Here is a 22507-nt window from a genome sequence, read left to right as displayed (position 1 = left end):
GTTTTGTTCCTAAACATTCTGTAAGCTGAACCGGACACACTACAAAAATTTGAAAAAAGGTCCAAAATACAAAATTTGTGTTATTTCGTTATAAAGTTTATATGAACTTTAGATTACGCCTAAATGCAAAAAAAACAACGCTAATTCTGTTTCGAGAATCTTTTTTGAAATTGTTGTAGTGTGTCCGTTTAAGTTAAAGAAGAAGAATTTAGAACGGTTAGATGAAAAATTCGTGAAAAATTACGAAAATTTCCCAAATATGGTGTGTAAGATTCATTGCATACGTCCTTTTTCCATAATTGATTGATTGCATAATTTTAGGGGAAAATTCTGCGTGCTTTGAAAAATATCGATGGGTGAAACGAAATTCATGGGTAACGCTTGTTTAACACAATTTCATAAGGTTACTCCAAATGTCATCGCTTTACTGTGCCCAAAAATTTCTCAAATTGTTCAAAGCAGAAAAGTTTCATCATCGTGCCACACACATCAAACACAATTTAAATACAATTCAAAAATTTGCCTAATGTCTAATGTTGTACAAACAAAAGTGATCCACATTTTCTCGTTTGCTATGAAATTCCGATATATAACTCTTGTTCACAAGTGTTGTACATTGGAAAACATTCACGAGCTAAATGGAATGAATTGTCAGCAGTAAAAACTTTTCACTTTTAAAAGTTGCTTTGTCGTCGTATCTCTATAACATCATCGTGTCACACATCGAAAGAAGCAGGCTCCTAAAAGGAACAAATGTCATGAATTGAGTCAAACAGAACAATTCCAGTTAGCAACATCTCTTGATACGTTTTTCATCTGAAAATGGGCTTTGTTCCCACTTTGTTGGCTTTTGTTACTTTACTATTGTTCTTTTCAACTCGCTTTCGAATGTTCTCGAGCTTTGTTAGAGCACTCGTTCCTTGTGTGTGTGTCTCTGTGTGTTTTAGGAACTTATCTGAAAATGAACATTCATCATAAACCCGATGAATAGAAAGCAATACTATATAAGCTTGGTGTGGATCTTGTAAAGTAAATTAGACTTTGGTTAATAAACACTAATTGCCATTTTAAAGCCCATTTTCTGTTTCAATGAATCGTACAGGAATGTGATGTATAGAGTTTCCTTTGTAATATGTGATGTCTCTGGTAGATATTACAGAGAATTTTATTATTGAGGTAGGATGTTATGTAATATGTTTCCATTTAGATTCGAATTAATTGTTTCTTCAAAGCAAAGTATACAGTTTTAAGATGAAATCCCTGAAAAAGAATTAAATTTTTTTAAAATTAGGTTTTTATAAAAATTTTAAGCCAATTAAAAAGTTCAAATTTAAGCACCAAAATTTTGTTAGTTTATGAACCCCAAATCATTTGTGTTTTTGAACAAAGATCTAAAACAAAAGAAATTTAAAAAATCTTATTTTTCACTTTCATTTTGTTTTCAAAAATTTAATTTTTAATTAATGTATTTAAAATTTATGGTAAAATTAAAATAATAATAATGTTAAATATTGCAAAATTTCAAATATTTTGAAAAATGCCAAAATCAATATAATTTAAAAGACCTTTTTGATTTTGAAAATTCAAATCATTTACTTTTGAGTCAACTTCCATACTATGAGTTGTGCTTTGAATGATCCTTCATTTAATTATATTCTTCTGATCGGCAGAAAAGGTAATTCAAAAGATGAATTCATGACCTGCCTTGACCCTTTAAAGTACACGTTCATAAATCAACTTGTCATACACATTTTTTTTGTCATAAAGCAACAGTAGTCAAAATTTATCCCATTTTATTCGAAATTGAGAACAAACATCGTTTTTGTTAACCGCAACCGATACAAAAACAAATATTGGTTCAGCCTTTGTTATAAAATTTTTGACTTTTTGTGTCGAAAACACGGTGTATTGACGTAGAACTTACTTAGTTACCATTTTTTTTTGTCTCTTCGATCTTTTATCGACGCACTACAATGGCTCGTGATATGAAACAATTCAAGTAGATCAAAAAAAACTTTTAAATAATAAGCTTCGATCTTCTTTGGATGTTGCTTTGTGTGGTACTATTAAATTTATTTGAACAAACGAACATTTTTCTTGCATTTGTTCAAACAATATAAAAAATTATTTGTTCCAGATAGAACGATGTCTCTGTATGTCTCTTGATAAAATTGAGTTTTTTTTCTCCGCGATCCGACTAGTGTTAGTTCTACGTCAGCTACCGATCAGTCGACACTATCTTTAAAAAAAATTAAAAAAAAATTAGAAGAATTTGGATTACTTTAGCCAAATGACCCAAATTGAAAATTTGTTGCAAGGCAATTTGTTCGTTTGGCTCAAGTTATGCCGATTTCTAATAAGAAACAACAGTGACATTAAAGGTTTAATTTAAAAAAATTCAAACCACAAGGGCGAATTAAAAAAACAGCAATGCCTTTAAAAAATCCTTAAATTTTAAAGCGTTGCCTTACTTTACGGAATTTGTAAAAACACGTTAATTTTTTGGTTGCTATGGAGAAAATTTATTTGTAAGTAAACTCACAACATTTTCATTTATTTACTGTTTCAGTGAAAGTGATGGATGGACACGAGATTGACTGTCTGAATGACATAAATTCTAAATATGCGACTTTGGAGGTGCAATTGGACCAAACTTTGTCAAAAATGTAAGTTTATCAAAAAAAATTTCTTTAATTTTAAAAAAAATATTTTTCAGCAAAGAAAAAGAAGAAAATTTCATTAAAAAATACGAAAAAGCAATCACTGGACGAGCTTCGAAAAACAACGATGGAGCTATGGACGAATGTTTAACACTCCAAGAAGCCAGAAAACGAAATTTGGAAATACTCAAAAACTTGGATATGTTTAAGGCTCGTTTTCGATCGCGAGCACTTTACAGTCCCGTTCAAACGCAATTAGACAAACTCAAAATATTGTATAAAGAGAAGATGGAACAGGAAAGTAGTTCTGCTTCGTCAAGCATTCCAACGAGCATTAAGAAAACTTATGGACCAACTTTTGTGTGAAATTGCAACGGTTTCAATCGACCTCTCACCAATTTTTTTTTATTTAATTTTTTAATAATTTTTATACAATATTTGTTCGAATGTATTTTTGTGCATTTTTAAAGGTATTTTTTTTGTGGAAGGTGCTCTAATTAATAAATATTTTTCTAAAAATATTTCATGGATTTTTTGTTTGTCGGTAGGTAATTATTTAAAATAATCTGTTTATCTCTTTGAGTACGTTTGAATTGGTTTCACCAATAAGCGTCACTGTAAAAATTTTGCTAACTAAAAATAAATAAGGTCCAGCCTATTAAAGCAACAAGAAAGACTCTTTTCACACATCTTAATTTACATATTCCGGGTTCCCATAAATATTTGTCATTTTTTAAGAGTCCTCTTGCAAGAACTTGGAAATAATTGGTGCCACTCTTTCCGGCGTAACCAGATGTAAGTGATGTGTCCCTTCGACTTCCTCGTAAACCAATTTTCTCGAGGATTTTCGAATTTCCTCGATCACAGCGGGATAAACGCCCGGATCGTCAAACACCATTCCGGGGATTCCTCGAATATTGAGCACGGCACATTTGATGCGTCTTGCATACGCTAGCACCTGTTCGAGCGAAAACATGCCCATGACAGAAACTTTTAATCTCAAATCTCGCGCAAAGTGATACCCGTTTTTGTGTAAGTCTTTTGGAGCGGGGGCCATGCCACGTCGCATCAGTACTTCCACAGAAGGTCGATCTACGGAACCCTGATACGCATCCACGACCAAGTCAATCATATCCTTATACTCGTAACAAGGCATTTTCGTCATAGGCAAAGTCTCGTAAAGCAAAAATTTGTCGATACAATCGCCCGTGTTGCTGGCAATGCGATCAAAGTTGCGCACCGTCGGTCCAGCAATATCAATGCTAACGAATCGCGCTACGTCATCCGGAAAACACGAAGCATACATAAAACTGAGGCAGCCACCTAACGAATGTCCGATCAAGGTAATTTTCTCCCATTTGAACTTTTTCACGATGCGTCTAATTAACGTTATTCCGTCCCAAAAGACGTAATACTGCATGCCAGTCGGGTAGTGTGACGACTTTCCGTGTCCCGGTAAATCGATTGCCAGATAAGAGAATGACGTCGGAAGCAGCGGAATCAATCGGTCATGCGTGCCAGCATTATCTTGCCATCCATGAAGACACAAAACGGGTTGACGATCCTTTGGGCCCCACCATTTACCGGCTACCTTGCCCCATGGCACTTCGATTTCATGTTCCTCCCATGAGACATCATTTTCCGTGCTAATTTTCAAATCTGTAATAAAAGTTAATGAACATCCAATTTAATGACAAGCTAATTACAAAATCACTTTCATATGTGGAAAGTACTTAACGTATACGATTGACCTTGTGAAGCTTTGTTACACATTTTTGCATATAATATGAAATCGTGAATCGAATGATTTCGATATGATGAAGTGATTTTCGTTACCTGATATGCCATTGTTGAGAGTCTCCTCGGTCATTTTGGTTCAAATCTCCAATTAAATAATGCCCTTTAATATAAAACAAGTGAATACTTTGTGAAATTTGGAAAAATATTGGAGATCGAACGATTCGAAGTTCACGGAAGAGCAGTACTGAGTGACGTCTGAGTGTTTGTTTGGCAAATTACGAAAGTTAATTCATGAAAATTTCCTTTCAAAAATTCATTCATACTTCATAGGTGAATCACGATGAATGAAAGTACGTTAAGTAACTCATGGTCACTCTCTATTAGGAACAGCTGTTTGTGTTATCAAAGGAATCTTGAGTATTGAACGATAAACTGTTGATTTTCATCAAAAATATTTTTATGTATTTACGAATATGTTAAAATAGAGATTCTAGTTCTAAAGATTTTCAATAATTATGAGTCTTATGATAATAAATTTGAAAATGGAAACCATTAGAATTGATTTTGTGGGAATTTTAAAAATAGTATTTCAAAACCTTGTTTTTTCATAACATTATATTCCAGGAATTTCTTCTATTGAATTATTTTTTCATATTTTAGGAAAAATATTTTAAATACTTTTTTCTCAATTTTTTGTACATTTTAAATCAATTAATTTAATTTAACTTATGATTTTTCTAGAAAAAATAATTTCAAAAATTCCTATTATTTTAAATCTGGAAGAAAAATATTAGGTCTCGTGACCAAAATTATTTTTTTTAGAATTTCCTTTTTCGGAATTTTCTAGAATTTTAATTTCAACTTTGAAAGTAAATATTATAAAATTTAAAATAATTCAATGTAAAATATTATCCTTCATCAATCGTTAAAAAAAATTTAAAAAAAAATATTTCCCTGTATCAAAATCCGGACAAAACATAAAAGTATCAAAAAAATCTTTTAAGTTAAAGTGATATTCTTTTAACTTTTATATTTCATGTACAAAAATATTCATAATTTTGTGAAAGTCTATAAAAAATGGTACTTTACTATTCCACTATCGGCCTATATATCTCAAGTGTTGATTTAACGCAGATAAGAAAAATCTGACGCATTTTTCACAGTAACCACGTCTCATTTCGTAAACATTTGTTTTTTTCTTCTTGTGACTTGATCTTCAGAGTTTGGCGATAAGAAAGGGCACGAATGTCAGCTCAGCCAGATATGTGAGTCATATGAGTAAACCACACTATTCAAAACACAGCAAAAAAAATTATAATTATAGTAATTGGTTTATTATTCTGTCGGTTTGCGAAAACACACACAAGTTTTTCCTCATCACTGTGTGAGTAATCCGATATTTTTAAGATTAATTTGCCTTGACTTTGGAATCAATTGTAAAAAAAATGTCATATTTAGATAGTGCCGTTCTAAACTAGTAGGTAATTCAAGTCATGTCTTTTTAAACCCGTTCATACGTTTGATATGCCGGATGCTTTGCCTGTGCTGGTCCCAAGAGTCTCGCACGTTGCGTATCCACCTCGGCAAACCAGTGATAGAGCGAATACACGGCACTCCAGCAATAAATCGAAAACGCAAGCGGAACGAAAAGTGTCATGCCAATGAAAACAGCTGCAGATCCCGAAGGTTGGTCTGGATTGGAAGCAACTGCCAGAGTTATGATGACAACGACTAAAATGGTGTACATTAAACCAAATCCATTTTCAATGAGCCATGGCAAGAGCATCAAACGTTTTCCCTGAAATAACAAAAAAAAGTTAGATAAACGCATTGAAGTGGCTGAAAAAAATTACTTGAATAGTTCCGATAAGTAATAAAATGGACGCAATAAAATCGATAGCCATTAACGCAATTAAAGCCACAACAAGTCCGTCAACGACGTTTGTCGAGGTTTGAATGTAGCCGCCAGCATCGGGATTCGTTTGGTTTGTTACGTTATTTATCACGACAATGGTTTGATTGACCAAACCAGGAATGTAGGAATCTGCAAAAACAAAAAAAAAGTTGTGAAATATTTTCTAGAAATCGTTTTAGTTGAGTGACTCACATCCAAATGTCGCCGTAATCAGCGACAAGAGAGATTTGGTGGTTGCAAACCAGCCCAAAATAACGCCGGCCGTTTGCAATTCAAAGCAGAAAAATCTCTCCAACATGCACATTTTTTATTTGTGGATTTTTTGCGCACTTTTGAAGAATTAAAATCCGAAATTATTTTTCTACCGCACAATAAAATCACGTCTGAACTACTGCGACTCAAAAACTGCAATGATGAACAGAATTCTCTTTGTTTGTACGGCTTCTCTTACGCTGCGTAATTGTGTGAGTGTTGCAAAGGGAACTCGGACGCTGAGAGAATCAAATTTCAACAACAAGTAAAAACGTAACATTTATTCTAAAATTTTTTGTCTTAACTAAACTACTTTATTTTTGATTTTTTCTTCTTGGCGGCTTCTCGTTCTTCGCGTCGCCACCAGTCAACAAGGTAAAAAAGCATTTTCAGCACGTACTTTTTGGAGTTGTGCTTCACGTAAAGTCGTAATTCGTCTAAAAATTGATTAAACCTTTTTCCCATTGATTTTTGTGAGTTGCTTTCGGTTCAATCGGTCGAAGAAAAGCAAGCCGGCGGCTCTTTCGACACTTTCTGGAGGTACTTGGAACACTTGCAACGGCGTTTCGTCGGCAATCACTTGATTGGGCATCACATACGCTTCCATCTCAAGTTTGTGATCGGGTGTTTCAGCTACAATAATTTTATAAAAATGCGTCGGTACTGCCACATTGTTGTCGCCAATCACTTGATACTTCACGTATTTTTTCCCATCACCCTCAACTTTTGGGAGATAAAGGGGACCCGTACAAACGTAGACATTCGTATAAGTTTTCGTCAATTTCCTCACATAACGTTCCAAATTGTTCCATGCGTCGCGGTTAAAGCCCTTGCCCACTTGCGGTGCCATGTTACTAAGTCTGAAGGTCTCTTCGATATGCAGTTGACTGTGTTTGTGATTTCCAGCGGCAGCTAAATGTCCACGATCAAAGCCAGAACGCCGGTAATCTGCATTTGTGGATCGGAAAAAGGCATGAATACTTTCGTCCTCGACAAAATCGCACTTGGAACGGTCGACGGCATCATTTTTACGCACAGTTTCGGCAGTGAGATGTTCAAAAACCCAGTGAGCGACTCGATTACGACGATCGTAGGACAGAACATAATCATCAAAGCTGCGAATGTTGTCGAAACCGGGAAATCCGTATTGCATAATTTGTCCGATCCTTCGTTGTTTCTCGACAGCATAGTCTTTGCTGGTTGGGGCAGGCACCGCAGCACTTACAGTACCGAAAATTGGCAGTCCAGGTAACGGTTTTAGCTGAAAATATTTTTTTTACTTAGAAAGTTATTAATAAATTTAATTTTTTTACAAACTTTGTGAGAACTTTGATTAGCTGCAATTAAAACTCGACTCTCCGATTGAATTGCTGGCAAATTTTTTTTACGTTCCGCTTGTTGTCCAATAAAATATCCACCAATCCCAATGGACGAGGCAACCAAAAATTGCGAAACAAATTTGCGATTCATCTTAATTTTCCGTGAAAATGAGGGAAAAACAACTTAGTGGAAAGAAAACATTGCAACACATGTTTTTGACGTTTTGTTATCGGTCGAGGTTTGTGAATTGGACGAAATTCTCTTCTGTCAAACGAAAAAAAATAACAACACATGAAAATTTTACAAAACAAAATAAAATAAAAATTTTCATATAAATTACCATTTTTCACAGCTTTTAACACCACTTTTAAGTAAGTTTTTGTTCCTGCTTCAATTAAAACTAAAAATCACCTTGAAACAACAAGATTTTAATGATTTTTTCGTATTTTTTTTAGAATGCAACTCACCAGTGTCCTTTTGAAGAAGCCCAAAGCTAAGGAAATCATGGTCCTAATGGAATCAGTAGTGAGCGGCCATAAATTCATCCAAATTCGCGAACGTTTAGCAGACAAATTAGAACTTGTCCGGTTCGATCCGTACATCCAGCAAGACAGCTTGTACAAAGAACTCAAAAAAATTCGTAGTATGAGAAAAAAGTGAATTTAAGATAATTTTGTGTTACTATTACTTAGTTCAACTAATTAAAAAAAAAATAATAAAAAATAAAAATTTAGAAACTTTTCACGTAAACAATTATGTTAAAGATACAAAAAATGACATTGCACTTACTTTGTGATACCAAGATCGAAAGGTAATTATTTTAATGCATCTTCACTTAAGGGTCGTTAATATCTTATCGGCTTGTTTTCGCTCAAAATGTAATGCCTGCTTGCTGTTTTCGTCAAATGGGAGCATTTTGTAGTAATTTGCCAGTTTGTTTGAAATCGTCATCATTCGCGGTATTTTGTTTCTGCCTCGTCTCAAATTTCGGGTAATAAAAAAGTAAATTGATACCGCGAGCTTATGGATTGGTAAGTAAGTGCCGTACATCAGGATTTACTGAAAATTTAATATCACATTTAGGATATTAAGATCCAAAATCGGGAAAATTTTTAAGAAATGTCACAAAATTATGAGAAAAAATTAATTTTAGGTGAAATAATTTTAGAAAATCTTATTTTTGTTTAAATTTTTCTTAAAAAAAAATATCAAAAATAAATTTTTTAAGTGGAAATTCTACTTTTATTAAATTTTCCTTTTGAAATTTTCGCTCCTGGGAAAAAATCAGGCCTTTTTTCAGTAAAACAACATTTAAAATAAATTATCGTTTACCGGCTCTTGATTGTTTTTGTTATACCCTGAAAATATTTCTCATAACAACAAAGAAACCAAAACAAAGTGAATGGAATAAAAACAATCAATTTATTTTTTGTAGCTCTTTTTAACTGACACTCCGTTATAAGCTATTAGAAGCGATAACTTGACTTCTAAATAAAAATAATAATAATAAAAGTAATGAGTTTTCTGTGTGCATAGCAGTTTTTTTCTGATGACAAAGCGAAACAAATTAAAAAGCGTCTCATTGTATTCTGGTCCGCTCGATTAAACGCACGCGATTTACTGGATATAAGCTATAATCATTAACAACAGAGGAAACGAGACTGCAATACAAACACACAGCAACAACAAAAGATTCTGAGTTAACAGAGAATAGAACCAACTAATACACGCACTAAACAGATGTTAACCAGTTTTAGTGAGAACTCAGACTAATTCAGATACTCGTCTGTCGTTCATTAAAAAGTTGTAACTTTCGTGGGTGTTGAAGTTTTATTACTAAAAAGAGAAAAGTTCATGAATTTGTGACTCATTAAAGATTTAATAAAAAAATGAATAAAACCTCAAATAAAATTTGATAAAGAAAAGAGATATAAAAGTACGAAGAACGAAAGATAAAAGAACAAAGAAAGAACAGAGTGACAATAATTCACTATGGATCCCCTTAGGTAACATTAAACGTCATCAAAGTACTTTTCAATGTTAAAAAAAATGTAAAATCAGTGTTATTTGCAAAACATGACGAAATTCTCTCGTGACGCTCTTAGTTGCGATGATGAAAAATAAAAATTTTCCATTTAAATATAAAATCAATTCCTATTTAAATCAAATGCGCTCTTGACCTACTTCAAATAACATTCATAAATGATAAATGTTCTCCTTAATGTCGTTCTTGCTACTTTATAAAAATTACAAAAAAAAACTTTTTATTTGAATTTACGATCAATTTTTTGTCCTGTAAGTTCTTTTACGCTGGAAATAGAAAAATTAAAAGTCAATAACCACTCGTCGGTATTACGTTACCTTCGCTGTTACTCATATATCCAACAAAAATCAGTACAAAGACACATACAAAGTTCTTAGTGTTCGACTCATTCATATTTTTATATCGCTGTCATGCCCATCAAAGCGGAAATTTCGTTGAACTTGAACTAAACAGTAAAGTTTTTGTTTTGCATACCGGTTTTTGTTGAAAATTTTGTTCTCGACTTAATTTAAATGTCCAAAAATTAGCGCACAGTAATTCATAACCGTTACATACCAATTAAAATTATTAGATAACACTCGCTTATGAATTGAAAATAATCAACGCTCGTCAATTTGTTTGTTAACCTAGGTCAAGTGTGTGTACATTTGTTTATATTTAAAATTTTTATGATTTAGAAAACGTGTTTTTGAATGTTTGATCGAAATAACGGATCTCCTCTATTTTTTTTAGTATTGGATCCAGTGCGTTAAGTGTTCATCAAAGGTAAGAAATTTCTTAAGATTTTTATTTTATTTATTTTTAAAACTTAAAAAAGTTTTAAAAAATTTAATATAATATTTTTCAATTTTTGTTAGAGGGCTATAAAATATTGTTTAATTAAATTAAATTAAGGTATTAAATTTTAATAAATTTTTTTTATTTATTTTCTTAACCTTTTAAACTAAAAAACCTTTAAACTCTTAACCTTAACCTTTTTAAAATTAAATGAATTTTAATGTTTTGGCTAATTTAAATTTGCCAAAATAAAAATATCAATTTTGGCTAATTACATATTTTTTTTCAACATTTTGTTTTTTAAAATTCAAACGTATAAATTTAAAAAAAATCGGCTTAAGGCAAGTTCAAAAAATATTTCACATTACCTCCCTCCTAACTTTTTTCAAAAATCTAAGAAGGAATGAATTTAATAATTTTAATATTTTAACCTTTAAAACACACAAAAAAAAACTAGTAAAAATCATCAAAAATTGCTCTTTAAAAATACTGAAAATGAATTCTTGCGGTAATATTTTTTTTAAAAAAAAACAAAACTTTTCTATCGACCTTTTTAAAATTGTATTGGTTGAATTCTAAAATTTTTGCATATTTTTCACAGAACAGACTTTATCAAGAATTTTTAAAAAATTATAAATAAAAATGATTATTTAAATTGAAATTTTGAAACTATTAAAATATTTTTTGTTATGAAAATTTGTCCAAATGTTAGAATAAAAGATCTAAAATGTTTATATAATAATTAATCTATTAAATAAATATGTAAGCTCTTTAAAAATACTGAAAATGAATTCTTGCGGTAATATTTTTTTAAAAAAACAAAACTTTTCTAACGACCTTTTTAAAATTGTATTCAGTTTTTTTTAAATGTTTATGTTAAATAATAATTTTTATTAAAATGTTAACAACGGGAGAAAATAAAGAAATATATAATTTTTTACAATTTTAGCTATTTAGAAAATTTTCATAAATTTTTGACATTCATTTTTCATTAAAAATTCATTATTCATTGTCCTATGAATTTAAAAAAAAATTATATAGGATAAAATGTGAAACATTTTTTGAAATTGCACATGCCTTAACTGAAAGTACTTGTCACCAAATTGTTCACTTTACTGGAAAGTTTTTTAAAAACTTTTGCGAAATCATCAAATATTGCTGCAAATCCAACTTTTTTAATGAACAGACAGATGGTTCATGAAATACTTTTTTTTTGTTGATGTTAATTTAATTAAAGCGCCGAATCTTCAAGAAAACAGTTACACAAACAAACCAAATTAGCTATTTATTTATTTAACAAAAAGTAAGTCTTCGTTCATGAAAGGAAGTATATTTGTTGTATGCTCTTTCATATCAAGGTCGTTTAAATGAAAATTATTCTAAATGAAAACTTACTTTAAAAAATTCGAAATAAAATAAAACGGCGAATAAAACATGAAGAAAATATTCAATTCATCCGCACAGCCAAGTTCATGTACTAGCTACATACTACAATAATAAAAAAGCAACTACAAGCAAAATTATACGCTCGCTCGTTGTCGTGTCTATAGATAGCCGGCTCACTTAATAATAATTTTCTTTCGTTCGTTCGAAACACAGAAATTTTCCTTATCGAATTATTTATTGTTCAGTTCAGTGTTTCATGCTTGCGAGAGTTGTCATCGCGGTCGCTTGCTCGTCGTCGTCGTCATCGTCTGTAAATACATGAAACGCAGGAAAAATAAAAAATAATAGAATGAAAAATCAGGTTATATAACAGCAACGAAGGATTACAGATTGCAAATTGCAGTGAAAAATAAGAGACAGTGCTTTTTATTGATAAACAAATGATTAATATCTAATTGATGTGCAGCTTAAACATTTATTCTAATTGAAAAAAATGAAGATTGATTGTTTATGACAGTATTGTCGCATTGAATTAGTTGTTTGAAGCGAAAAAAAAATAATAAAATTGAAACCGGGACTTTTTTTTTATCAAAAACAGCTGTGAAAGTGCGGAAAAAATGACATTAGTATTGGTCTAATTAGTCAAATCAACTTCACATGTGCTGTGTCTAAAGCGAAAGTTCATAAATGCCAAATCTCGAATCGCACAGAGGATTGATAAGGTAAAATGTCAGATAAAGTGAAACAAATTGTTTTGACAAGTACTGCATCGGCAAAATAACGTGATAATTTATAGGAAATCGATTTCATGCAATTCACTGTGGTGAAATAAATGCAAAATAATAATAAATCAATTGATTAAATAACACTTATTCATATGTAAATATATTTTTTTTCGTGAACTACAGGGAAGACCTGAATGAAAAGAGTGACGATGCATTCCGAGAAATAATCGTCAGCTGTAGGTCCTTGAGTAAATATGAGTCAAACACGTTTAAAAGTGCTCTGCCACAGGTGAGTTTTCCCCCATTCTTAAGTTTTTCTTCTCGGTACATTTACATTTTGTCGGTCGCTGTTGGCATTTTGCCGCATTTTTTTAATTTCTCGTCTAATTTAGATGACACACGTACGGCCAAGCGGTCTCCCTTAGCTACCTATAAATAAATCAGCTTTTGTTATTATTATTTTATTTCGTACTTTCGGTGTCTGCTGTGACTACTGTTGCTTTCGTTTGAAGAAAATGTTTTTTGAAAGAAAAGAAAAATCAATCGAACGAACACACGTGAGGTCAAAAATAGTAGAAACGCGACCTTGAATTTTATTCGAAAGTCATTTTAAAAGTCGAAGCTGTTTCGTGGGCTACACATCTTCTTTGGAGCTTTCTCGCCGTTCTTGCTCAATATTTTTATTTGGTTTTGTAGGGAATGGATTTGGGCTTGAGCCTCGTCGAAATTGCATGTTAGGACTTTCATTTGGTTTGTGATTTTTTTGACGGTAGATTCGTGCAAGGCAGCGTCACACACGGCATCAGCTTTTGCCTTGGCAAGGTCATTTTCGAGCTTCGTCACGTGCTCGTGTTGGAGTTTGCGAGTAGTTTCATGTCTCTGGAAGGAAAATCAAAATTGAATTAGCTCCAAATATTTTTTTTTTAAATAAAAAAAAAATTTCCAAATAAAAAAAAAGGTTTTGAAATACTTTTTCATATTAAGTGGGAATTTTTTAAAACATTTTTTAATTGAATTAATTTTTTTTAATTTTTAAGCTCAAAAAATCATTAGAAATAACAATCAAAAATTAAAAAAAAAATAATTGATTAGGTATATAATTTTTTTTTTTCAAAATTGTTCAAATTCAAAAAAATTATCATTTTTATAAATTTTTCAACTTTTTTTGAATTCAACCAAATTTGATTTTCCATTTTTTAAATAAAGCACAAAAAATTCTAATCAAATCTAAATAGAGCAGCCATACGATTAAAAATTAGGTAAATTTAGTCATTTTATATAAATTAAAAAGAGTTTTAAACATTTAAAAAAGAATAACTTACATCATTTGCTCGTTGAATAATTTTAGCGGTCTCACCACGCAACGCTTCGTAACGACATCTTTCGTCGTGCAAGTTGTCATCAAGTCGATCGCGTTCCATTTTAAGGTCCTTAATCTCATTTTGCAAAGTCGCCACTTGATCTTTTAACTCTTCGATAAGGCCGACATTTGATTCCCTGTATTTTGATTGAAATTCGTTCGCCCGCTCATTTGCCTCATTCAACATCGCCCCGTATTCCAATATTTTTTCTTCAAGAACGCGATTTTTCTTGTGCAACTCATGCACTTTGAGTTGTTCGTTTTCCAACATTTGAGGCAATGGAGTAAATTCTTTCAATTTTTTCTGAAACTCACTCTTGATCCGATGGATTTCACAATTTATTTGTTGCTCTATTTGTGTATTGTTTACTTGGAGATTTTCGATTTCGCGACGTTGTTCCTCGACAGTTTGTTGTGCTTTCATGAATTTGTCACGATATTCCTCGACTTGCGTTGCTTGCTCCTTGATAATTACTTTGAATTCTTCTTGTTCGTCCATCAAATCGTTTAGTTGCTTTCGAGCGATGTTCAGTTCGACACGTTCGGGACTCGAACATTGCTCGAATTCGATATTTTTACGAATTTTTTCGTTTAGTTCTTTGATTTCACGTTCTTTGTGGCGGTATTCTTGCATTAAGACAACATATTGCGCTTTCAGTTCGCGATTTTGTTCCTCCAAATCGTCATGGTGTGTCTCACTACGGTTTTTGCGACTTGGACATGTTGTTGCAGTAACGGGACGCGATGTTCCGCACGACTCACGATCTACACCAGTCAACTCCATTTGCAGCTGATTCAAGGCAAGACCCATTTTGGTGAGATTTTGTTCGAGACAATCTGCGTTTTCTTTGTAAACGCGTAGCCGGCACTCGGCATCTTCGGGATTTTCCTTCGTCTTGTCCAAACAATCGATTTTTTTCGTCAACTGCATGTTCTCGTGTGTCATTTTTGTTAACTCACACTGCATTATTCGCAAATTTTCTTGCAAATTTTCCACAATCCGATCACGATTCAAAATTTCGTTCTGCAAATGGCATCTTTCACGTGCAAGCGAGGAATTATCTGACGCCATTCGTTTTTGGGATCTCACACTTGGACGACGATCGATATTTCTCATGGCTGACGGGGTCATCGAACGTTTCTGATCGGACTTTGAAGAACAGAAACCCAAACATTTTGGAATTTCGTCTTCGTCGAGCGATGTTGCAAGCATAATTGGTTCCATGATCCCTAATTTTGTGCCTTTTTGCAGTTTTATGAATTCTTTTATCATCTTTTTGAGACAATCGCAGGCACATTGAATGTCACACCTCATTTTTTGGATCTTTTTGCGATCCTCGGCATCTTTATGACTTTTTGAGAGAAAATATTGCAAGTGACCCTTCATTTCATTGATCTTCTTACTCCGTTCTTCAATTTTAGATTTCATTTGCAGCGCTTTCTTGGTAGTTTCATCCATTTCATCGGGAATTTTCGCTACCGAATGACGAGTTTCATGTTGCGTTACTTTAATGAACTCTCTTAATATTTCTCCGATGACCGTTTCTTCACCAATTAATGCTTTAAACAAGTCCTCGGGAAGTACAGACACCAAATCAAGTATCTCCTCACCGGTCAAGTCAAAGTCCTTTTGAGAAGAAATTTCGGCTTTTGCAGCATTTTCACTCAAATTGAAAATAAATTCATTTTTTTCACGAATTTCTTCCAAATAATCTTTTGGGACACGTTCAAAAATATCTAATATTTCGACCGCTGGAATCGAAAACATTTTGTCTCTTAATTCCAATGGAATTTCGGAACGGAGTTGAGTCTGCAGTGAAATCGGTTTAATGGTATTCAACAGTTCCCCAATTATTCCTTCGCGATGCTCATCAGCAATTATTTCGATTAAATCCTTAATTTCTTCTTCTGTCAGTTGAATATTTTCCTTTGATGAAATTTCCGCTCGTGCCACTTTTCCTTGATTCAAAAGACTTGCAAGATTTAACAAAAATTTGGCATTTCCTCGACTTTTTTCCTGAATCCGTTGAAGAGTTGGCGTTGGAAGACGTTTGAGAATGTCGAGAAGTGCAGAAGTCGGAATCATTGTAGCATTTTGTGTTAGATCCAGAATTTGCGATGGAATGTTTTCAAACGGAACGCTAATTCGTTTACTAGATCTCGAAAATGCCGATGGACGTTTGATGTCTACCGTTTCTGACACTGTTGAAGAACGCGGTTCTGTAGTTCCGGGCTCAGCAAAACTCAAGTGTTGCTGTTTTGTTGTGGAAACTTCGCTAGATCGTTTACTCGAAGGATGCGATGAATGAGATTTTATTTCAGAAGTTCTAGAACCAGAGAGTTTTGAGGAAGTTCTTGGCGATGTACGACTAGAAAGTGTTTTTGAAGGCTCAATAATGTCATCAATGACACTTTTTACTGATTCCCTTACTGAACTCGGTTCAATTTTCACTTCCGATGGACCTTTTGAACTGATGACAGACCGTTGAGTGCTGCGAGTTCCCTGACTAGAGAGTAAAGAGGGACTTTTTACATCTTTAGTCGAACCGCTGATCTTATCGCTAGTCATTTGAGATAAAATGCTCGCTTTTTCCGACTTAACGGTCAAATTTTCCTCATCTACTTGTTGATCCTCTATTTCTTCTAGTTCGATGTTTTCTTGTGCGTTCTGTGGAAAATATTTTAGATCAGTTTAAATGTTAATAATTTGATAGGGCGGAAAAACTTTTGACTTAAACTTTAAAAAACTTATAAGGCGTGAGTCTAAGTCTTAAAATTTTTTTTGACCTTAAAGTTTTTTTCTTAAACTTAAAAAATTTTAGATTTTTTGACAATTTTTGTGAAAAATAAATTAAAAATATAATTGATTATTGAATTTTTGTCAATGATTTTTAACTTAAAAGCTTTTTCGGTCCTGTATTTAGACGACTTTAGCTTACATCCGATGGACTTTTTGAGCCTACAAAAGACCTTAGAGCACTTCGTATTCCCTGAGTTGATAGCAAAGAAGGACTTTTTGCATCTTTATTTGAACTGATTACACTGCTGACCTTATCGCTTGTTTTTTGTGATAAAATACTTGCTTTTTCCGACTTAACGGTTAAATTTTCCTCATCTACTTGTTGATCTTCTGTTTCTTCTTGTTCAATATTTTCTTGTATATTCTATAAAAAAAATCATCAGTTTAATTTTTCATTTTTGGATGACTTTAGCTTACTTCTGATGGTCTTTTAGAGCTCATGACAGAACGTTGACCACTTCGAATACCCTGACTCGATTGTTTAGAAGGACTTTTAATGTCTTTAGCCGATCCAGTCATGCTACTTATCTTGTCACCAGTCATTTGAGATAAAATGCTTGCTTTTTCCTCATCGACTTGTGGTTCTTGTGACACTTTTGAGCTAACATTTGATCGTTGAGCGCTCCTTGTTCCCTGACTAGATAGCTGAGAAGGACTTTTTGCGTTTTTATTCGAGCTGGTCACACTGCTGACCTTATTTGCAGTCGACTGTCTATCTTCTTGTGGTTCCTCTATTTCTTCTTCATCTTCAACATTTTCTTCCTGTGAAAAATTTTATATTTAATGGTGAACAGTCAGATGAATTTAACTTACCTCAGATATTTCGTTGACATCACTTTCAATTTTTTCTCGGATTTTTTCTTCAGACATCTTCAAATTCTCAAAATAAAGTTTGTTCTTTGATATAAAACTTAATTGTAGAAGTTAATTCAATAACGAATTTCGACGAACGTGAAAATTTTGTAACAATTTGAAAAGTTTCTTTGACATAAAATTCACATGTAACTTAAATAATTTTACTATTTTACAGGTCATTTGTAGTATCATAGCAGCATCATTTCACATTGTCATCGGTATTGCTCTCTCGTTTTCGGCAATTTTCATTCCGCAAGCCGAAAGTCCGGACAGCGACTTGCCCGTAACGCAAACACAGTCCTCATGGGTCGCATCCATCATCGTCCTTGTTGGACCTGTTGCTTCAATATCAGCTGGCTTTATCATGGATGCCATTGGTCGTCTCAATACGATAAAGTTAGCTGCAATTCCTGCCATTATCGGATGGATATTGATTGCGGCAGCTAATAATGTGGCGATGGTGCTGATTGGAAGAGTGCTGACTGGATTTGGGTGCAGTAAGTTTCCTTCAAAGCTCTGTTAAAATAATTTTTTTAAATTTTTTCTTACTTCAAACTAGTAATTGGAACAAGTCCTGCCGTTGTTTACATTACCGAAGTCGCGAGACCCGACTTAAGAAGCTCTCTAATCTCAATGGGTCCAACATTGGCCTCGTTAGGCATGGTAATTGGCTACACGAAGGGAGCTTTATTGAACTGGCGTTACTTAAGTTGGATCAGTATCGCATACTGTGTGGTTCCCGCAGTGCTAATTCAAATTTTTGTCGTCGAGTCACCGGTATGGCTTGTTGGAAAAGGACGAATGGAAGACGCAGCACGTGGTTTGAAACATTTGTACAAGAATTATCCGCAACCGGATCACACGAATGAATCTCTTGCTGATATGCACTTGAACGCGTTGATACGCGAAAAGGAAGCAAAGCGTCAGGAACGAATGCGACGGAATTCCAAGTCCGACGACGAAAATGACATGAAAACTCGTCCCAAGTGGACTGGACTACTCAAACCCACAGGATACAAACCACTTCTCATCTTGAGTGGATTATTTATTTTGCAACAATTTAGTGGCATCTATATTACTTTGTTCTATGCAGTAACATTTTTTCAGGTAAGACTTACAAATTTACCTAAAAACTAAGAAATTCTAAATTTAAATGTAATTTTAGGAAATTGGAACGGATATTGATGCATACACGTGCAGTATCCTGTTTGGCGTTACGCGTTTAATAATGTCAGTTTCGAATGCCTGGTTATTGAATAAGTACAAAAGACGTGCTTTATTGATGGTGTCTTCAATTGGAATGGCAATTTGCATGGCATTTTCTGGTTTAGCGACGTACATGATAAAAACTGGTAAGTTAATTATTAATAATTGCTCCAAACAAACCTCAAAAATAAAGTTCAATACATTGAATGGTTGAATAAAATTCATAAAATTTCCAAATTATGGCTTATAACTAGGCAATTTACCTAAATCTTTTAAAATATTTTATAGATAAGAACTGAATTATAGATTTTTTAAAGTTGCCTCTCCTTATTTTTTTGAACCAATAAGGCAAAAACAAGATTTAAGTTTTATGAAAAACTACCAGTTTTAACTTTTTTCATAATTTATGAAAAATATTCAATATCGATTTTTTTTTACCAAAATTAATATTAAAATGATTAGTTTTCTCTTATTTTTTTTTTTACAAAATTAAGTTTTAATTTTTATTTTTAGAAGTATTTCAAAACCAATTTCCATTAACGATTTTAAAATAAAAAGTTTGAAATTCAGTGTCTTATAACCATTAAAAATTTAAAAAAATCATTTCATTGACCGCTTCAAGTTTTTTTTTTGTTTTTAGATAACTTTTGAATTTTTGTTATTTTTCAGGACATGACACTCCAAGCTGGATTCCTGTGATATTTTTACTCTTATATGTCTGCACGTCCATGATTGGTCTTTTAACGATCCCCTGGACCATGACAGCCGAACTGTTTCCGAATGAAATTCGTGGTATCGCACACTCCATTTCGTACTCTCTTTCAAATATTTTTATGTTTGCCGCTGTTCAAACATATCGGTAAGTACACAGTAATTAATATTAAATCACTACAAAAAATTAATTTAATTTTTTTTACAGTCCCTTTCAAGCTTTCCTCGGTAGTCCGCAAGCCTTGCAATGGTTCTTCGCTGCAGTCTCGGTCGTTGCCTTCTTCTACGCCTTATTTATCATCCCCGAAACTCACGGAAAGAAGTTGCAAGAAATTGAAGCGTACTTTACCAAGCCCGCAAAATCAGGCAGCAGCACAAAACGCGCACCGGAACCCAAAAAGGAGAATCTTATCATGCAACCACGATTAAATACCATTAGTGAAACGGAAGTCATGCTGAAAGATGACATCAACAACAAAACTTGAATGAACAAAAGGTGCCAGAAGTGCCTGAAAGACAAAATAATTTTCGTATTAATTAGTACCAGTATTGATTATTATGTATTATCATATGAATAGTTAAGGAAATATTTTTAGCACGAAAATTTTCCACTAATTTAAATGAAACACGAGACGAGCTACCGATTTGAATGTAAGAAAATGCGTGAAATAAATTATTTTTCTGTGAAACTGTAGAAAATGTTTTTTGCAAAATTTTATCAGGTGATAAATGTTCGACCTCAAAAGTCAAAAACTGTGAAAAAATTTCATCATAAAACTTTTTCTTAAACATTCATCTGGCAAACACTCGCATTTTACACCCTCAAACACAAAATGAAATGTTAAACAAAGAGAACCCTTGTTATTGTTTTACTACTGAGCAATTTTCCTCTTGACATTATTTCATGAATTTTGAGAAGTTTTCTTCACACAACATTCTTCTGTAGGAACGAATCGTGGCTAAAATGAAAACAAAGAGAGAAACAAAGGAAATTTCTTGTCGGCATTACTGCTGGTGAGTGGAAGTGACATACTGATAATAAATATATGTACGAACACAGTAAAAATAAAAATATGAAAACACAAAAATCCGGCTTTAAAGTCTTCCAACATCGTCACAACCAGCTCTTTCTCGGAATTATTTTTAATTAAATTCCTGTTGCATGAGGTAAGCTTTTAAAATGAGTAACTAAATTATTAATTTACACCAACAACAAAAATATCCTTCTTGTTTCGTATGCATGTTCGCATCACCTTTAGCATTTACGATTTTACACGAAAAACCCGCATATATAAAAATTTCCCCCTTTTCTCTCTTGCGCCACCGCTCTCACAAATGGGGAAAATTCTCTCTCGCACACGGGAAATTTCCCTTAATTTTCCAAAATCGCAACTGACTGTTCTCAGTTGTGTAGAAAACAATACCGAGTCGTAGTGAAAATGGAAAAGCTGCTACAAAAATATTATTTTTAAGAAAAATAAAAGAAATAAACAAAGAAAGGACCAAAGAAAACTTTTAAACATATTGAAACAATTTTATATTTACTAAAGTTAATTAATAGAGCACAAAATTAGTATGAAATATTATCCTTTTTACCTTTAAAGTTAAAGAAAATATTTATCTGTGAGTCATCCATTAAATAAAAAATATATTTAGGTAAACCAGAACTCCTTTAATTTATTTTTTATCATTAATAGTGAAGTTGTTGCAAAAAGTTTATAAATTATTAATTCAAAAAACGCTTGAACGTGAGCTGTTTTCGTATTTTTTGTGCATATAAAAATGAATATTTAATCCAATATATAAAAAAATATGAAAAGTTAAGAAAATCACATCGCAAAATTATGTATATAACAAAAAAAAAGTGCGTCGGAATATTTTCAACCCAAAAAAGTATAATAGTGAAGTAACATAAAAGCTCTATTGTTCTCAAAGTTAATAAAAGAATAATATTTTTATGTGAATAAATATCTAAAACATGTAAAAAGATAATAAAAAATCAGTTCATATCACTAACAAAGTTCACAACAATAATAAAAATGTCATCATCAGTTTAAAAAAAAAAAGTTTTTCATTACAACAAGGCTTTTGTTCATTTTTGATTGTGTTGAATTTTTTCAATTAAAATTTAAACAATAATATTTTAATAATAAAAAAATTTCTGACGAAAGTTTTTAATTCAATATGTGACGTCTATGGAGCCGACTGGTTGCTTTCTGCCGCTGCCGATGTTTCACAAAATTTTTGTGTGTGTGCAAAAATGCTAAACAGGCGCCTCCATCGATCCATATTTCACAATGAACTACGTTAAAGCCATAAAAAATAGTAGAAAACCGAGACAAAATGCCATATCAATGAAAATTTAATGAATTTAATCTGACATTTTATTGTGATGTTCTATATGTGGAAATATGCTGGGTATGAGATATTGGTCGCGTGTATTACGACAAAATAAATGTGAAAAATTTTCATGTCAAATATCTATACATTTTCCGTGGCATGTACTCGGCTGTCGGTCGCATAAGAGGCTGCTTATCGCATTTACTTGTGTGCCATATCTTCAGTATCTTTTTATCTTTCGGCATCATGATAACTTTATTTTTTTACGTTTTAGAGTAGATTCTCCGTACAACACACGAAAATAAAACATGAAAAGAAGAAAGACCGTAGTTAGAGTGCTACCGTGCATATGGACAGGAAAAATCAATAGAACGAACCCGAAAGAACGTTCTATTTATTGGGTCATGAGTACGTCG

At 32.6% G+C, this 22507-nt stretch overlaps 6 protein-coding genes across 7 annotated transcripts; 2 read left to right on the top strand and 4 right to left on the bottom strand.

Annotated features, from left to right (window-relative positions):
* Positions 1 to 2577: 2577 nt before the first annotated feature.
* LOC134828720 (uncharacterized) lies at positions 2578 to 3026 on the top strand. Its single transcript, XM_063841705.1, has 2 exons — positions 2578 to 2666; positions 2717 to 3026. Exons 1-2 carry the CDS (start codon positions 2578 to 2580, stop codon positions 3024 to 3026), a joined length of 399 nt encoding a protein of 132 aa, XP_063697775.1.
* Positions 3027 to 3033: 7 nt separating this feature from the next.
* LOC134829401 (probable serine hydrolase) lies at positions 3034 to 4655 on the bottom strand. The gene is made up of 2 exons (XM_063842452.1): positions 4497 to 4655; positions 3034 to 4319 (listed from the first exon to the last, which is right to left on the bottom strand). Exons 1-2 carry the CDS (start codon positions 4528 to 4530, stop codon positions 3394 to 3396), a joined length of 960 nt encoding a protein of 319 aa, XP_063698522.1. The 5' UTR covers positions 4531 to 4655; the 3' UTR covers positions 3034 to 3393.
* A 1057-nt stretch (positions 4656 to 5712) lies between these two features.
* On the bottom strand, positions 5713 to 6735 carry LOC134828446 (uncharacterized). Its single transcript, XM_063841424.1, has 3 exons — positions 6508 to 6735; positions 6254 to 6444; positions 5713 to 6198 (listed from the first exon to the last, which is right to left on the bottom strand). The coding sequence occupies exons 1-3, from the start codon at positions 6617 to 6619 to the stop codon at positions 5902 to 5904; spliced, it is 600 nt and encodes a 199-aa protein (XP_063697494.1). The 5' UTR covers positions 6620 to 6735; the 3' UTR covers positions 5713 to 5901.
* A 93-nt stretch (positions 6736 to 6828) lies between these two features.
* Positions 6829 to 8124, bottom strand: LOC134828445 (endonuclease G, mitochondrial). The gene is made up of 2 exons (XM_063841423.1): positions 7885 to 8124; positions 6829 to 7828 (listed from the first exon to the last, which is right to left on the bottom strand). The coding sequence occupies exons 1-2, from the start codon at positions 8035 to 8037 to the stop codon at positions 7016 to 7018; spliced, it is 966 nt and encodes a 321-aa protein (XP_063697493.1). The 5' UTR covers positions 8038 to 8124; the 3' UTR covers positions 6829 to 7015.
* Positions 8125 to 9660: 1536 nt separating this feature from the next.
* Positions 9661 to 20437, top strand: LOC134829959 (facilitated trehalose transporter Tret1-2 homolog). Of its 2 annotated transcripts, XM_063843280.1 has the most exons (8): positions 9661 to 9893; positions 10664 to 10696; positions 13003 to 13108; positions 18010 to 18331; positions 18394 to 18941; positions 19000 to 19186; positions 19710 to 19899; positions 19960 to 20437. In XM_063843280.1, the coding sequence occupies exons 1-8, from the start codon at positions 9880 to 9882 to the stop codon at positions 20234 to 20236; spliced, it is 1677 nt and encodes a 558-aa protein (XP_063699350.1). In that variant the 5' UTR covers positions 9661 to 9879; the 3' UTR covers positions 20237 to 20437. The 2 variants fall into 2 exon arrangements, with proteins under 2 accessions (XP_063699350.1, XP_063699351.1); XM_063843281.1 differs by lacking the exons at positions 9661 to 9893; positions 10664 to 10696 and adding an exon at positions 12271 to 12816.
* On the bottom strand, positions 13429 to 17849 carry LOC134832331 (calponin homology domain-containing protein DDB_G0272472-like). The gene is made up of 5 exons (XM_063846316.1): positions 17793 to 17849; positions 17397 to 17741; positions 17119 to 17343; positions 14142 to 16847; positions 13429 to 13698 (listed from the first exon to the last, which is right to left on the bottom strand). The coding sequence occupies exons 1-5, from the start codon at positions 17847 to 17849 to the stop codon at positions 13429 to 13431; spliced, it is 3603 nt and encodes a 1200-aa protein (XP_063702386.1).
* Positions 20438 to 22507: the final 2070 nt, after the last annotated feature.

The sequence above is a fragment of the Culicoides brevitarsis genome, chromosome 2 (genome assembly GCF_036172545.1).
Source record: "Culicoides brevitarsis isolate CSIRO-B50_1 chromosome 2, AGI_CSIRO_Cbre_v1, whole genome shotgun sequence".
In the NCBI taxonomy this organism is placed as follows: Eukaryota; Metazoa; Arthropoda; class Insecta; order Diptera; family Ceratopogonidae; genus Culicoides; species Culicoides brevitarsis.
Note: the sequence above shows the minus strand (reverse complement) of the source record. Positions and strands in the feature narration are given on the sequence as shown.

What these genes read in the sequence shown, in the direction of transcription:
- LOC134828720 (XM_063841705.1), top strand. Translation starts at nt 2,578, where the DNA reads ATGGATGGACACGAGATTGACTGTCTGAATGACATAAATTCTAAATAT. An exon ending in GACCAAACTTTGTCAAAAAT is followed by an intron (nt 2,667 to 2,716) that starts GTAAGTTTATCA and finishes AATATTTTTCAG; the next exon opens with CAAAGAAAAAGAAGAAAATT.
- LOC134829401 (XM_063842452.1), bottom strand. Translation starts at nt 4,530, where the DNA reads ATGACCGAGGAGACTCTCAACAATGGCATATCAG. An exon ending in TCTCAACAATGGCATATCAG is followed by an intron (nt 4,320 to 4,496) that starts GTAACGAAAATC and finishes CTTTTATTACAG; the next exon opens with ATTTGAAAATTAGCACGGAA.
- LOC134828446 (XM_063841424.1), bottom strand. Translation starts at nt 6,619, where the DNA reads ATGTGCATGTTGGAGAGATTTTTCTGCTTTGAATTGCAAACGGCCGGC. An exon ending in GATTACGGCGACATTTGGAT is followed by an intron (nt 6,445 to 6,507) that starts GTGAGTCACTCA and finishes TTGTTTTTGCAG; the next exon opens with ATTCCTACATTCCTGGTTTG. An exon ending in TACTTATCGGAACTATTCAA is followed by an intron (nt 6,199 to 6,253) that starts GTAATTTTTTTC and finishes TTGTTATTTCAG; the next exon opens with GGAAAACGTTTGATGCTCTT.
- LOC134828445 (XM_063841423.1), bottom strand. Translation starts at nt 8,037, where the DNA reads ATGAATCGCAAATTTGTTTCGCAATTTTTGGTTGCCTCGTCCATTGGG. An exon ending in CTAATCAAAGTTCTCACAAA is followed by an intron (nt 7,829 to 7,884) that starts GTTTGTAAAAAA and finishes AAATATTTTCAG; the next exon opens with CTAAAACCGTTACCTGGACT.
- LOC134829959 (XM_063843280.1), top strand. An exon ending in GCTGACTGGATTTGGGTGCA is followed by an intron (nt 18,332 to 18,393) that starts GTAAGTTTCCTT and finishes ACTTCAAACTAG; the next exon opens with TAATTGGAACAAGTCCTGCC. An exon ending in ATGCAGTAACATTTTTTCAG is followed by an intron (nt 18,942 to 18,999) that starts GTAAGACTTACA and finishes ATGTAATTTTAG; the next exon opens with GAAATTGGAACGGATATTGA.
- LOC134832331 (XM_063846316.1), bottom strand. Translation starts at nt 17,849, where the DNA reads ATGTCTGAAGAAAAAATCCGAGAAAAAATTGAAAGTGATGTCAACGAA. An exon ending in ATGTCAACGAAATATCTGAG is followed by an intron (nt 17,742 to 17,792) that starts GTAAGTTAAATT and finishes AATTTTTCACAG; the next exon opens with GAAGAAAATGTTGAAGATGA. An exon ending in GCTCTAAAAGACCATCAGAA is followed by an intron (nt 17,344 to 17,396) that starts GTAAGCTAAAGT and finishes TTTTTTTTATAG; the next exon opens with AATATACAAGAAAATATTGA.